Source organism: Temnothorax nylanderi, unplaced genomic scaffold, assembly GCF_030848795.1.
Source record: "Temnothorax nylanderi isolate EJ_2023f unplaced genomic scaffold, tnyl_v1.0 TNYL_tig0400_pilon, whole genome shotgun sequence".
Classification (NCBI taxonomy): Eukaryota; Metazoa; Arthropoda; class Insecta; order Hymenoptera; family Formicidae; genus Temnothorax; species Temnothorax nylanderi.
Genome location: NW_027249462.1, coordinates 65,144 through 79,957, shown reverse-complemented (window position 1 = coordinate 79,957; position 14,814 = coordinate 65,144). Strand labels below are relative to the sequence as shown.

Sequence of the window (14,814 nt, the reverse complement as noted above, 5' to 3'; positions counted from 1 at the left end):
GCAAGGGGTTCTCAACTAAAATCCCATACCTTGCATAGACTAAGGCTGCAGTTGGATGTCTAGGATTTGGTTCAAACTTTCGCACTAGAAAAATCCCCTCTTTTTTATGCTCTGCATAATACGAGATCGCATTTCTTATTTGGTATGGACCGAGGCTGAGGTAATATAAATCATCCATTGTGAGCTGAGGGAATTGAAGTTGTCGATTATTTTCCTCATTATCAATTGCTCTATATTCAAGCTCAAGGTATGGTGATTTGATTTGAGAAAGATTGAATTCCTGAACAACGACTTTCAAACGATTTGGAACGTTTACTCGAGATTTCATTATACGCGCAATGTCTTCATGACTTTTGTCACTTAGAATTGGTTTGTGGAACAAGTTTAGAAGAGCAAAAGCAATCAGAAGAGATTCATAATCGTCCGCCAAAGTAGCATTATAAGCTGGCACAGAAAAGATTTTGAATTTCTTTTTAAGTCGACCAAAAACTTGTTCGATTACCCAGCGACATTTGGTGACAAATCTTGAGGTATTTGCTTCAATGGTATCAAGTTGACCAAGCCCGGGACAATAAACATGTAATTTCTTATTGGTAGTTAAGAAATTCACAACATCACGAAAACCTCTGTCGAGTAAAACGATGTCGTTTTCATGAATGATGGTCATTTCATCTGAATATTTGCTGAAACAATCTTTTAATATAATTGCATCATTGTGAGTTGCGTCAAATGGTCTAAGAACAAAAAGTACCCAACCGTCAGGTGAACAGCCCACCATAGGTTTGACAAGTGGCATTTTTTTCTGCTCACTCCACAGTTGCTTTTGTCCCGCATAATTCTTTGATTTTTGTGCAAGACGGTAGGTAGCATCAAATATACTACACGCTTTATCATCGGGAATATCAAATAGTGTTTTTGCCATTGGAGTATTATGAGCGATCAATACTGAGCGATCGTTGTAATTAATGAATTTCGGAACTAAATTGTTATGAAGATCCTTTCTTGCTAAATTCATGTGATTGGCAATCGTTTGCTCGCAAACTCCAAATAAAACAGCTAGTTGGGTATTAGAAAGGGCAGTACGTAACTTGCATATGAAAACAGCAACATGCTTTGGCTCACAAGTTTTGGTGAAACTACAGATTTGATGGAATTCTTCTTTATCGTAAGAAAACCATGTTTTAAATGTCTCATCATCAATAGAATCAATTTTGTCAATATTGAATACAAGTTTGTCATTATTTTTCAATTGTTAATAGTATTTATACATGAGATCACTGACCATTTTCTGCTCTTCAGTACTTACTTCTTGTGAGACTTGCTTGACAAGTGGCCAATAGTTAGTAATTCCTACATGCTTACTATACATACGGGCATCGCGTTTAGCTAAGAATTTATAATTCATAAGTAGCTCATGACGAATCATGTTTGGAACTGAAATCAAGTTTTCAATATCTTTGCAGCCAAATGTACATCCTAGATGACAGTTGTTTCCTTTTCGATAAATAGATAAATCAGGTACATTTGGATCAGAGTGGGACATTGACAAGCATGGTTTTTTACTCAGTTTGTAACATTTTTGGCAGACTTTGCTTTTTGGTGGAATATTGCTTACCTCAACTAATTTTCGTTTTTTCGCGTTATAAGTTTGTCGCAAGTTGTTAATAACAAGCAATGGATTTGGAATGTTGTCAACAAAGTAAAACTTTTCACCTTTCTTTCGTTTTTGCTCTTCGCAGCCTAAGCAAGTAGCTGAAGACATTATGTAATGGAGAGCGTTAAAAATGTCACAAGATGAAATCAGAAGAAAACTGCGAAAGTAGTTCTGAAAAGAACTGATTAAAAAAGTAATCCTGAAAAAGATCCTGATTCGGGAAGTAGTTCTCAAAAGAACTGATTTACCGCCAAGAACGATTTTCACGTGCTCGCGGCTAGCGGCTGGCAAGACAGCAGATTGTATGTCTGCGTGCTCACTCGTCGAGGAAGTGAAGATGCGATCGTCGTTGATCGCACAGTAATACCAAAGGGCGCCAACGCCACGCGCATGCGTCGCATAGAAACGATTACGGTAGCAGTAGCGCTGTTAGATCGATAGAGCGTTTACGGGAGGTCGATAACAAAACTCACTGGATAATTGATTTTACTCTGTTTTATCCTTTCTTACCATGGTCTGTTTTACCGTATTAGCTCTGCCTGTCCTTACCCTTGATACCAATTCATACTAGATTCTCACCTAAACAGATTCAATATTGGTATCAAGGCTGACGAGTTAATGAATTTTGACTACTTTGACCTCCCATATCTCTGAAATCAATTCTCACCTCAACTTGAAAATTTTTTGTGATTGATGTCTTGTCATAAGGTATCATTTGTTACACAATTCAGTTCCAATATCGCGGGACCAAAAATAGGCGATTCTTGCGGTCACTCTTTATAAATTCTTATTTAAACTCACAATAACTAAATTCTTCCATTGCGTTAACAAAAACTGCTTTCTTTCTTTCTTCTCTCTCTCTCTCTCTCTCTCTCTCTCTCTCTCTCTCTCTCTCTCTCTCTCTCTCTCTCTCTCTCTCTCTCTCTCTCTCTCTCTCTCTCTCTCTCTCTCTCTCTCTCTCTCTCTCTCTCTCTCTCTCTCTCTCTCTCTCTCCCCCCCCCCCTCCTTAGATTAATCTTCTCGTATCTCACCGGTCGCTCTCAAGCGGTTGTGGATTTGGAAGGTGCATTCTCGGAGTGGCTATTTATCACCTCTGGAGTCCCGCAGGGATCTGTACTAGGGCCACTCCTATTTTCCTTATTCATAAATGAATCAATCAATCATAAATCAATCAATCAATCTCTCGATTGCAAGAAAACTGCAATAACTTTTCTATCACTTGCGACAGTCACGAAAGCCACGAATTGAAGTGACTGTTGACATATAATATGTGAAGCCAGCTACTTCATTTCAATTGTTATCGAAAAATAATACACATCGTGGCAATTAAACCCATCCTCGAAAAATTAATTAAATTTTTCAACCGGTTAAGAAAAATAAATTGTTATCGAAAAATAATACACATCGTGGCGATTAAACCCATCCTCAAAAAAATTAATAAAATTTTTGAACCGGTTTTAACTAAATCGATAAATCGGTAGATTAATGTAACAGCATATACAATTCTTTAAGATTCAGTCAATTATTTCCCGAAAAATTGGAAAAATTTCTGATACCGGTTTCCAAAAAGATCGGTAACGAAAAATTACACTTCCCGGGAAATTCTACCCCTGTTTTATATACAATTCTTTAAGATTCGGTCAATTATTTTCCAAAAAATTGGAAAAATTCCTAATACCGGTTTCCAAAAAAATCGGTAACGAAAAATTACACACTTTATGGCACTCCCCGGGAAATTCTACCCCTGTTTTATATACAATTCTTTAAGATTCGGTCAATTATTTCCCGAAAAATTGGAAAAATTTCGGATACCGATTCCAAAAAAAATCGGTAACAAAAAACTATACACTCTATAGCACTTTCCGGAAAATTCTACCCTTATTTTATATACTTTTGATAAAAATTCGGTCCAATAGTTTTTAAGTTAAAAACGGCCAAACATACACCACCCGTAAGAATTTTATATAATAGTATAGATATATATAATATTAAACTTATCGTTTTCTTCAATAATAAACGATCTTTAAATTGCATACTGTATTCGAAATTGGAAATTATATCCCACTTTCTTTCTCCAACGTTGAGCGATCGCCGGCCTTTATCTTCAATTCTTCGTTGATATTGCATCACCATAACCTATTAGTATAATTTATCCAAGTAACTCTATTAACAGTGACCATAACCCAGTCGTCATGGACTTCCGGATGCGACGCCTTACAAAAGTCAGGAAGGCGAGAACACCGCAAAAAATAGATATCAGACAGTTGCAGAAACCAGATATGCGGACATACGTGAGCTCCAGACTCGAGGATGAACTAAAGGAAATTCAGAGACCGGAACAAACCACAGTGGAAATAGAAAGAACCTGGGATAAGATAAAGACCACCATAACGGAGATACAGGTTCAGGACATCGGATTCCCCGAGGTAGGAAGGAAAAAGGAGTGGATGACCACGGAAATTTTAGAGCTCATGACCGAAAGAAGGGTACAAAAGCTAAATCCTCTGCTATACAAAGAAATCAATAGAAAGATCCGGAGAAAATGCAGAGAGGCAAAGAAACAGTGGATGTCTGAGAAGTGCAAGGAAATCGAAGTACTTCAAGAAAAACATGACGCGTTCAATGTGCATAAAAAAGTAAAGGAAATGACAAATCGTGCCCGAAAGCATCAAGTTCTAACCCTACGGAATGCTAACAACGAAATAATCACGGGAATGAAAGCAAAACTGCAAGTATGGAAGAGATACGTGGAGGAGCTCTTTGATGACGATAGACCAAATACGCCGCCGCAAGTAGACAAAAACATAAATGAGAGCGGTCCAGAAATTACCAAGGACGAGGTTGTCCACGCAATAAAAGCTCAGAAGAACGGAAAAGCCAGTGGCCCAGACAACGTATATGCTGAAGTCATCAAACTGATAGCTGACCGAGAAGGTAAGGGACTGGATCTACTGATCGCACTTTTCAATGCGATTTATAGATCAGGTAATATCCCTACCGACTGGTTGAAATCGACATTTATTACTCTGCCAAAAAAGACTCAGGCCTTACGCTGTGATGACTATCGCATGATTAGTCTCATGTTTCATGTTCTAAAAATATTCCTTAGAATAATTCACACCCGGATCTTCAGGAAATGCGAATACCAGCTGGATGAAACCCAATTCGGATTCAGGAATGGTCTTGGCATCCGCGAAGCGTTGTTCTCCTTGAACGTACTAACACAAAGATGCAGGGACATGAACATCAATGTATTTGCATGCTTCATTGACTATAGAAAAGCATTCGACTGCGTCAAACATCATAAGATGATAGAGATCCTCAGAGCGACTGGGATCGACAGAGAAGAAATACGCTTAATCTCAAACCTCTACTGGCAACAAACCGCAGAAGTTAGACTGGAATCAGCAACGTCGAAAACAACTCTCATCAAGAAAGGAGTGCGGCAAGGATGTCTTATCACCACTACTATTCAATATATACTCGGAGGCTATTTTCAAGGAAGCTCTAGAGGGAGTTACTGGTGGAATTAAGATTAATGGCAGGACGATTAATAATATCAGATATGCTGACGATACCGTTGTGTTAGCAGAGAACATGCAAGATTTGCAAAACATGATGGACCGCATAGTTGGACACAGTGAAAGCTTTGGCCTCTTCACGAATACTACAAAAACCAAAACCATGGTTTTCTCAAAGACACATGTGCATACACATTTGATTATTAAGGGGGCAACTGTGGAACAAGTCTCGTCCTTCAAATATCTTGGAACCATCATGACCAGTCTATATGACCCTAAGAAAGAGATCAGATCAAGAATCAAGCAGGCTAGAAGAACATTTACGAGTATGAAGACGTTCTTCACGAGATCGGATCTAAGTTTGGATCTCAGGGTCCGTATGATCAGGTGCTACATATTCTCTACCCTGTTATACGGTTGCGAAAGCTGGACTCTTGACCCAAATACGAAAAGGAAAATAGATGCTTTCAAAATGTATCTGTACCGTCGTATGTTGCGCATATCATGGGTAAATAAAATAACCAATGAGGAAGTCTTCAGCCGTATGCAGAAACAGAAGGAACTCATGTTGGCAATCAGGGAGAGAAAGACGAGATATATAGGACACCTGATGCGAGGAGAAAGATACGAACTCCTGCGACTGATCATCCAAGGCAAGATTCAGGGGAAGAGATCCATCGGCAGGCGCCAAAATTCCTGGCTGAAAGACATGGGAAGATGGTTTGGCTGTACTTCAGTGGACATCTTTCGCATGGCCGTATCTAAAACTATGTTGGCCATTTGGATCGTCAACCTTCGAAAGGAGATGGCGTCATAAGAAGAAGAAGTAACTCTGAAAATATTGGATAAATCTGTTATTGCACATTATTCCAATGGATAATCGTATACATATTTTTCTTAATGCCCGGTAAAAAAATTTATATATATATAAATATATATAATTAAATATATCAAATATGTCCATACATGTTTTGTCTCTTCTATAATATATATTACAGAAAAGAGAATAAAAAAAAGAATCTAAAAATAATTAAAAAGATCATTTTCGCATTGCATTTTTTATAATAAGTGAAGTTTGAGGTAATGAGAAAACAATTGCCCATATATAATCATATATGTATAAATGTAACAGTTGTTATATATAATTAACATAAAAAACATAAAAAAAACATATATAAATATGTATAATTATATATATTTATGTTTTTGTTTTTATATATTTTTATATAAAAAATTTCTACCGCGTGGATATATGCTTATACTTATCGTCCTCTTAATCGTATATATCCTTCCGCAATTTGTGAACGCAGGATGGTTTTGTTATTTTGTCGTATTTATGTGATGTCTTCACCTGTTTTTTCATTTTCCTAAAGGTTTAAAACAGGAATCGATTTAGTTTATTAACGATTTTACAATATAATACACTACAATTTCTCAATGTGCGAGAAATTTTATCAGTTCAGCAGCTTACCTTGTTGTTGAATTTGTTGATTTTTCATACCTCTTAATTGTTTAATATTGCGTATTTCCTTCTTCTTCGGCAAGTTCTTCGAATCCCTTATTTTTTCTCTCATCTCCAAGTGCAGATTTTCAGTTTTATGAAGATTCTTACATTTTTCCACAGCAAGCTCCAACTTTCTCACAGATCCCATTAAGTATTCTTCTTTCACCTCTGTTCAACGCTGCCTCCCTTTTTACCTGCAACCAGACATATGACAATTTAATTGAAGTTATTTTAATTTAATAGAATCTCTCAATTCTTAATTGTGCTGACAAATTCTTTATTAGTGTTGTGTAAAAATGTTGTTTTAAACATTAATTATCATCATACCTGCGTCCATCGTTGACTGAAAGCTTTCTTCCACGTCTCGAGCCACTGTTCCCTCTGTAATATTCATGCATATTATTTTTCCAATTGTAATAAAATATACTGTTTGACATAACAGATAGAATATGCTAGGATTACATTACATTCAATTTAATTCAATTAATATTAACAAGACTTTTATTAATTTACATTGAAATTGAATGAAATCTAATGTGATTTCATCATATTCTATCTATTAGTTTAAACAAATTATACTTCAATAAATTTCTTTCTTACAGGTATATTAAAATGCCTATTTAAACTTTCTTATGGGTATATTATTAATATATCTTACATTTCTTTTCTAATATTGGTCACTGGTCATTTTACTTACCATTCTCTGCTCATATTTCTCTTCTCCTTTTTCCTCTTTATGACGGGCTTTGTTCCTTACGTCAAAATACACGTGCTTACTTTTTCTGGTATCCTAAACTTTTCTGACACCTTGTATAGATTTTCCGTCTGCTCTGATAATGTGTCACTGCGAAACTTTAGGTTATGGCCGTGAGCAGGGACCATCAACTCTCACATGACAGAGTGCGTTCCAAAACTTATAAAAAAAGACAACTTTTTGACCACGACCATACGGCGTTTATTTCAGCAGCGATGGAATGATGCTTGGTAATAAACGTTTTGATGCGAACAACGCGGACAACATAATTATCGACGGCATACGATACGCAGGCACACCCGGTCTTTACGAGTTGATCTTTAAGGGAATTCCCGATGACGAGATCTACACGGAGGACGATATGCAAAAATACAAGAGCATGCTGTTGATGACGAATGCTCATAAACGCAATCATGATGCGCACGCTCGATTAAATGGCAACAGGGAATACAAGTACAGACATATAATCGCACCGTTGATTTCGGGTAAAAAAGCTGGAAAAGGTATACCGCGTGCCGTGACATTAAGCGACACCAAGATTGACCATATAATTGCATCGTCGATTTCGGTTAAAAAAGCTGGAAAAGGTATACTGCGTGCCATGGGTGCGTTCGGGGAGCTCGCTACCACGCTACCAACGCTAACGCTATTAACTCCGTTCATGGAGCCATGATAGCGCTAGCGAATGCGAGCTCCATGAACAGCAGTAGCGTACTAGCGTAGCGTTTCGTAGACCCCTGCGCCGCCAAATTTGAATAGCTGAGTTAATAGATGCTGCTGTATCAATTACTTCTTTAATATTTTCGGGGCAGAAGTTGAGAGTAGTATGTGTGTAAATGAATACGATTCATTTGTAGTAAAACAACTTAAAGAAACTATTTTATGAAACTCATGTTTGCAAAGCACTTCTGGATCCGACTCTTCCAAAGTGTTAGAGGTGTTGCTGAATATCTCGCAGACAAGCAGCAATCTCCTGAGGAATTTTTAATATATATGATCCACAAAATGGTTCCCCTGAATATTAGAAATGAGCAGGTTAGATTATTTTTATATTTTATTTATTAACATTAAGCGACGTTTTAGATTAGATCATATTTTAATAAATATTTTTATTCTAGTAAAACTTATTGTCCAGTTGAGTGACATTGTTTTTATATAAAATGAGAAATATAATTAAATATATTTTTTAATAATATATCCATATTCGGTTCCATTTGATTATATGCTATATAAAATTAATTTATACTTTTAATACAATAAAAAAAATTAGTGTATATGAATTTTGTCCATTAAGCTATATATAACTTTAATTACAGTTTTTATAAACTATATATCTAAGCAATACCTAGTCTAGGTAATTTACAGTATCTAGATTTACAAAATCTAGGCTTAATATTGTAATTAAGCCTAGTATATATAAGTCTTACATAGTTTATATTTGCAACAGCTTCTATATTAATCACCAAATATAAAATTATTATTTTTATGATATATATAAGTTAGATTCTCATGTTTAGTTTTACTTTTTCATAATAGGCATCTAATAAAGAAGCAGATTATCTTAATAAGTCGTGTGAGCTTCTTGGAGTTAAAAAATTACGATTGGAGTTGGCTGCAAAACATACAAGCATTATTCCTCCTGAAGATCCTATTCTTGTCGAAATTAAAAAGTATTTAAATATGTCAGAATATATTATCGAAGATCCTCTACAATGGTAGAATAAAATGAAGTTGTCACTGCCGAATTTGTATAAATTGGTACGCTGCATTTATGCCATACCGATTACAAGTTCAGCATCTGAACGCGCGTTTTCTTCTGCAGGTTTGCTTATCACAGCAAAACGTTCTTCGTTGAAACCATCAAAATCTAACAAAATATTATTTATTCACGATAATTTCAAATTAATAAAAGATATGTATTTAAAGTCAGTAAAATAAGTTTTACATTAAGTATAAGTTATATTATTCATATTATTTATACAACTTAATATGTGAAGAAATGTTTAATAAGTAAGACAGAAAGATGTCTGATATCTGATGGTTATACAGTGAATTACATTTTATTTTTGTTACGTATGATGGTCAGGAATAACATTTTAAGATAAATTTTATTTTCTTTTGTGAAAGAAAAGATATTAGTAATGCTAATAAAGTGATCGTATTTTGAAAACAAGTGCTGAGTATTTATTGTTTGCTATTTTTGTTCATATTATTTATGAAAAGTTAAAATTGAACTTTATTTTAAATCAGGAGGATTTAAAAAAATGTACTAACGCCGCCGTTCGCCGTCGTAAATTATCATCCGCCAAGTCCGCCGCCGCTGAAAGAGAAAATTATTATCGGCGAACTTTGCTGCCGCCAAACTATTTTGCTTCAAACGCCGCAATTCACTACCATTCACTATTGCACTGTTCATAGAGCCTGTAAACGCTAACGCTATTAATGCACTACCTCGGAAGGAAGAGCGTTGGTAGCGAGCAGTTATGACGTATAACACTACCAGTAATGACGTCACGACAGCGTTTGGTAGCGCTATCATAGAGCTCCGCGAACAGCCAGTAGCGCTAGGTAGCGCTAATAGCGTCTCCCCGAACGCACCCCATGACATTAAACGACAACAAGACCGACTATGTTCATTGGGACGATCCCAACGAGCTTGTAGATCGTCTCCGATTGCTCGAAGCTTCGTGCCTAGCGAGTCACAACGGTCACGACAACGAAATCTTGTCGATTATCGAGGAACTTCGCGAGGCTGGACTTATTATAAATTAAACCGCGCGTCGACGAGTCATTCGCGATAACGCTCTTTGCGTGGTCGCCACCAACTTTGACGAGTAGGGTAGGTATGAGGATTCTAACTAGGGAGCTCCGTGGGGGTGAGTGGCGGGGGGGGGGGGGGTACCGCGGGGGGTACCGCGGGAGGTACCGCGGGGGGTACCGCGGGGAGGGGTGTACCGCGGGAGAGGGCTTAGGGGGGGTACCGCGTTTTCGGGCGCCGCGGGGTGAGGGGGAGGGGTGGTACCGCGTTTTCGGGCGCCGCGGGGTGAGGGGGAGCGGGGGGTACCGCGTTTTCGGGCGCCACGGGATAGGGGGAGGGGGGTACCGCGTTTTCGGTGCACCGCGGGGTGAGGGTGAGGGGGGAACCGCGTTCGCGTTTTCGGGCCCCGCGGGGGAGGGGGAGGGGGGTACCGCGTTCGCGTTTTCGGGCGCCGCGGGGTGAGGGGAACCGCGTTCGCGTTTTCGGCGCGCCGCGGGGGAGGGGTCAGCGTACAACGGCCGCGTCGGTCCGCGTGACGTCACACGGCGCGCTCCCGCTCGCGTTATCTCCCCCTCGTTGATGTTCTCTCGCGCTCCCGTCACCCGTTCTCTCTCTCTCCCGTTCGCGCGGTCTCTCTCGCTCCCGGCCCCCGTTCGCGTTATCTCTCTTTCCCCCCGTTCGCGTTATCTCTCTCTCCCCCGTTCGCGCGGTCTCTCGCGCTCCCGTCACCCGTTATTTCTCCCCCGTTCGCGCGCGTCTTCTCGCTCCCACCCATTATAGTTAGATCATTTTTTATATTATTTTATATTAAGGGATTTATTTATTGAAAATAAGAGAAAGAATATTTAATAATTTATATGAGACAAATGAGAAAACGTTTAATGATCGCGCGACGAGTGCGGCACGCGCATTCTTATCGAGAGTTACCGCTCTGTAATTCTAAACCGCTGACGGTCACCGACAAGGGAACGGTAGACAGAAGGAAATATAATTTTAGATACAGTGATATGTATTTTAATATACATTTATTTTTCAAAGTATTCCTATCAAAGCATACAATAATAGCACTAAAATAAAATTTTATAACATTTATGTACGTCTTTCTTCATTATAGTAACTATCAAAGAAACTTGCAAAAATTATAGTTTTATTGAACGCAAGATCATTAGCTGTAACAAATAATAAGTCTACGTTACTATTATGACGTTACAACTATCATGATTACTTATAAAGTACATTTATAATGCAAATTTCTGAAGATATTTTGCGGCAAATTTTCTTCACCTAAAATACACAAATAACACGATTAAGATAAGGATTCAATATTTTTTATTGGAAAAACGATTATTTTACCAATACTCTTCTTCCTCCTCCTCAAACTCCTCCCCGAAGAGTCGTCGTAATCCGAAGATATCGAACTTATTGCGCTCCCACAATACGTCCTGCATTTCTCTAATTGCACGCCTCTCCGATCGCATCCACCGCCAGTGATCTATATTGATAAATCCCGGTATTATATAATCCATCTGCGGCTGTAAAATCAACATAAAAAAATATTAATTTTTCTTAACACACGCATGCACAAAAAAAAAAAATACTCACCTAATCTCGGGGGATACGGATTCGCACCCACCAGTCGAGCGTCCCGCCGCCGTCACAAGGCGCGGGCTTTCGGTACTATTCGTTTCGCGCCCGAGGACGGTCCACAGAGTCAGAGCGAGAGATCTCCAGGGGCATAATTATAATTGCGTTTCCGTATTTTGATCCTTTTTTTTTGTTATTTTGTATTGATACGTGACGCCTCACCGAGCTGAGACTGGAGTTCCTGAGGAGATGCAGCGGATCGTGAAATGCGGAATCGACCGAGAGGAATCGAACCAAAATATCGATCGACGCGAGCGGAAGGACCTGCGCGCGGCGCGTGATACTATCTATCCGGGGCAGGGCCCCGGGACGCCGGGGCGGAATGAACTTCGCCTGCCCTCCTCACCTGCAACAAGGACTCCGGGATGGATGGCCACCATTCCCGGACCGAGACGAGAAACACGGGGACCTTAGCGTCTCGTCCACCACCGGAAAGGATCCCGGCGAAATCGTCGTGCGCACGGGGAAACCTTAAGCGCCCTGCGGGAGCCAGAATTGTCGGCTCTGCGCAAGGATACGTCGCGAGCTTGCGGGCTCGCCCCTAATTGGTCCGCGCTATAGCGTCGAGCGGCTGCGTACGCCCGGGGTGGGGCGCGCAATCGATTCCGCCATCGAGCGAAATTTCGGGAGCACTCCTGGATCGTCCTCGACAGCCTACGCCATCGAAAACTATCAGTCGCGATATTAAATTTGTACTTGGCGATTTTCCTGGCGATATTCCTGTCGATTTTCTTGGCGATTCTCCTGACCCTCTTGGGGCGACGGCAAGGAGCTTTCGGGGGAGAGCAGACGAACGGTGAGGTTGCCTCGGTAATATTCAGCATGTAAAGCCACGATACCGCCCTCCGGGTTGCACTCTCGCTCGGGAATAATTCAAGGTCGACGTTGCTCGCCGACCAGGCGTAGATTTCGCGATCGAGAACGACAGCGAGGGGCACCGGAATGGTCTCGTGGCCACGGGATCGTGACCGAAAATTGCGAGCATCTGGAGATCGCGGCCGATGCGTCGATGACGAGTTCCGATATCGGGAATTCGCCACTTCTCGCGACATTCGCGTTCGCGACCGCGCGTTTTCTTTATGCGTCGCAATTCGTACGGTCGGGACTTAGATTCCACGCGCGACAGTAATTGCGTTCGAACATTTCGTGTTCGGCAATTTCGTGCATTAGGATATTCGCGTCCGAGTATCATTCGCGTTCGGTAATTTTTCGCGTTGGAGTAATTGCGTTCCGATGGTACTCGCGTTGAGATAGGATTCGCGTCAAATTATTACTTGCGTTTGGTCGTTTCTCGCGTTAGAATAAGTGCGTTCCGGGATTATTCGCGTTAACTTTATTATTCGCGTTCGGGTATTTCTGGCGCTAGGATGTTATTCGTGTCGGACAAGTTGACGCCTTAATTGCGTTAGGATGATTATTCGCGTTAACTCGGTAATTACTTTGGCGTGTTACTCGCGTTGAACGGTTTCTTACTAGAGTAATGGCGCTCGGCGTCTTGCGTTAGGATAATTGCGTTGGAATGTGATTCGCGTTTATTATTGCGTTCCGTCTGATTTTCGCGTGCGAATAATTGCGTTCAGACCGTGTTTGCGTTGGGATACGATTCGCGTTAAAATGACGTTCGCGTTCATTATTGCGTCCCTTTGTTGCTCGCGGTAATTTTGTATCTTCGCGTTAGTTATAGTATCTTGCGTTGTTACTCGCGAGAATTTCGTATTTTCGCGTTAGTTACCGTATTTTGCGTTGTGTCAAGGGCCCCTGCCCATCGTTCTTCGCGTTAAAATATCGCTGGTAATAGCGTGTTGCGCTTGGGCGATGACTGCGCTACGATTATTACTCGTGTTAGATTAAGATACTCGCGTTAGATTAAAATACTTGCGTTAGATTAAGATAATTTGGCGACAGAATTCCTGTGCGGTTTTGGACGTGGCGTTCACGCGCTGCGAGCGTGACCCACTACTCTTTCGCGATACTTCGTGTTATTGATGCTATTATTTCGCGTTTACTCCGGTTATTTCATGTTTGGCTATGTCTCTTGCCGATACCCGATATTATTTGTGCGTTTACTTTGCTATTATCGTTTCTTTGCTTGGTAACGGCGCCGTCGGCGCGTTTGCTGTAAATTAACGTATTATTTAATCCGCTCCGTTTATTTTTCATGCTACGTTATCTAACTGCGTTCATTTAAAACCTGTAAAATTATCTAATGTCTGAGTTTGGTATTCTCATCTTTCTTTTGCTTATTAATTACACAATTAATGTCTGAATTGCATAATAGTAGGTATACTATGTTAGTTCTAGGCCAGTTTGTGGTGGGGGGATGACGTCACCGGCGTGGTGGGGGATGACGTCACCGACGTGGAGAGGGGATGACGTCATTGGCGTGGAGGGGGATGACGGCGTGTTTGCATCATTAATTAAATTTATTAATTTATAGGTTATAAATAATTAAATTAATTAAATTAAGTTATAATTTTTATAACCTAACTCAATTAATTTAATTATTTATAACCTATAAATTAATATAATTTTTTATAACCTAATTTAATTAATATAATTATTTATAACAATTTAATTAATATAATAATTTAATTTAAAAAAATTTGCATGAAAAACTATAGAGTTGAACGCAGGAAGAGATGGCGTCGAAGACCTTTTTTCTGGGTCTACGTTCAACAAAAAAAATCAACAAAAAAAAACATTTTATGTGACTTAAACTATAGAGTCCCATAGTGGGAAAATGAGAGTGGAAGACAGGAACGGACAAGTTCATACGTGTCGTGATGCGATTATTCTATTTTAGATAAAAGTTTTTATCAATATTTTAATAATTTTATTAATTCTTTTATAATAAATCGTATATAATTAAAAAGTACATTATCGCAACATATATATAATTTAAACATAGAGGAGGCTAATGTTAGATGAAAACGGAAGAGATAGATTGAAAAATAATTTTGCTACTATTTATGTTAATAT

At 39.4% G+C, this 14,814-nt stretch overlaps 1 protein-coding gene across 1 annotated transcript; it reads left to right on the top strand.

The window, feature by feature from the left end:
* Positions 1-5,251: 5,251 nt before the first annotated feature.
* Positions 5,252-5,992, top strand: LOC139782267 (uncharacterized). The gene has a single exon (XM_071721235.1). The coding sequence runs from the start codon at positions 5,252-5,254 to the stop codon at positions 5,990-5,992; it is 741 nt and encodes a 246-aa protein (XP_071577336.1).
* The last annotated feature ends 8,822 nt before the right edge of the window (positions 5,993-14,814 follow it).

Bases quoted from the DNA above. Each gene is read 5' to 3' on its own strand.
- LOC139782267 (XM_071721235.1), top strand. From the start codon at position 5,252: ATGCAAGATTTGCAAAACATGATGGACCGCATAGTTGGACACAGTGAA.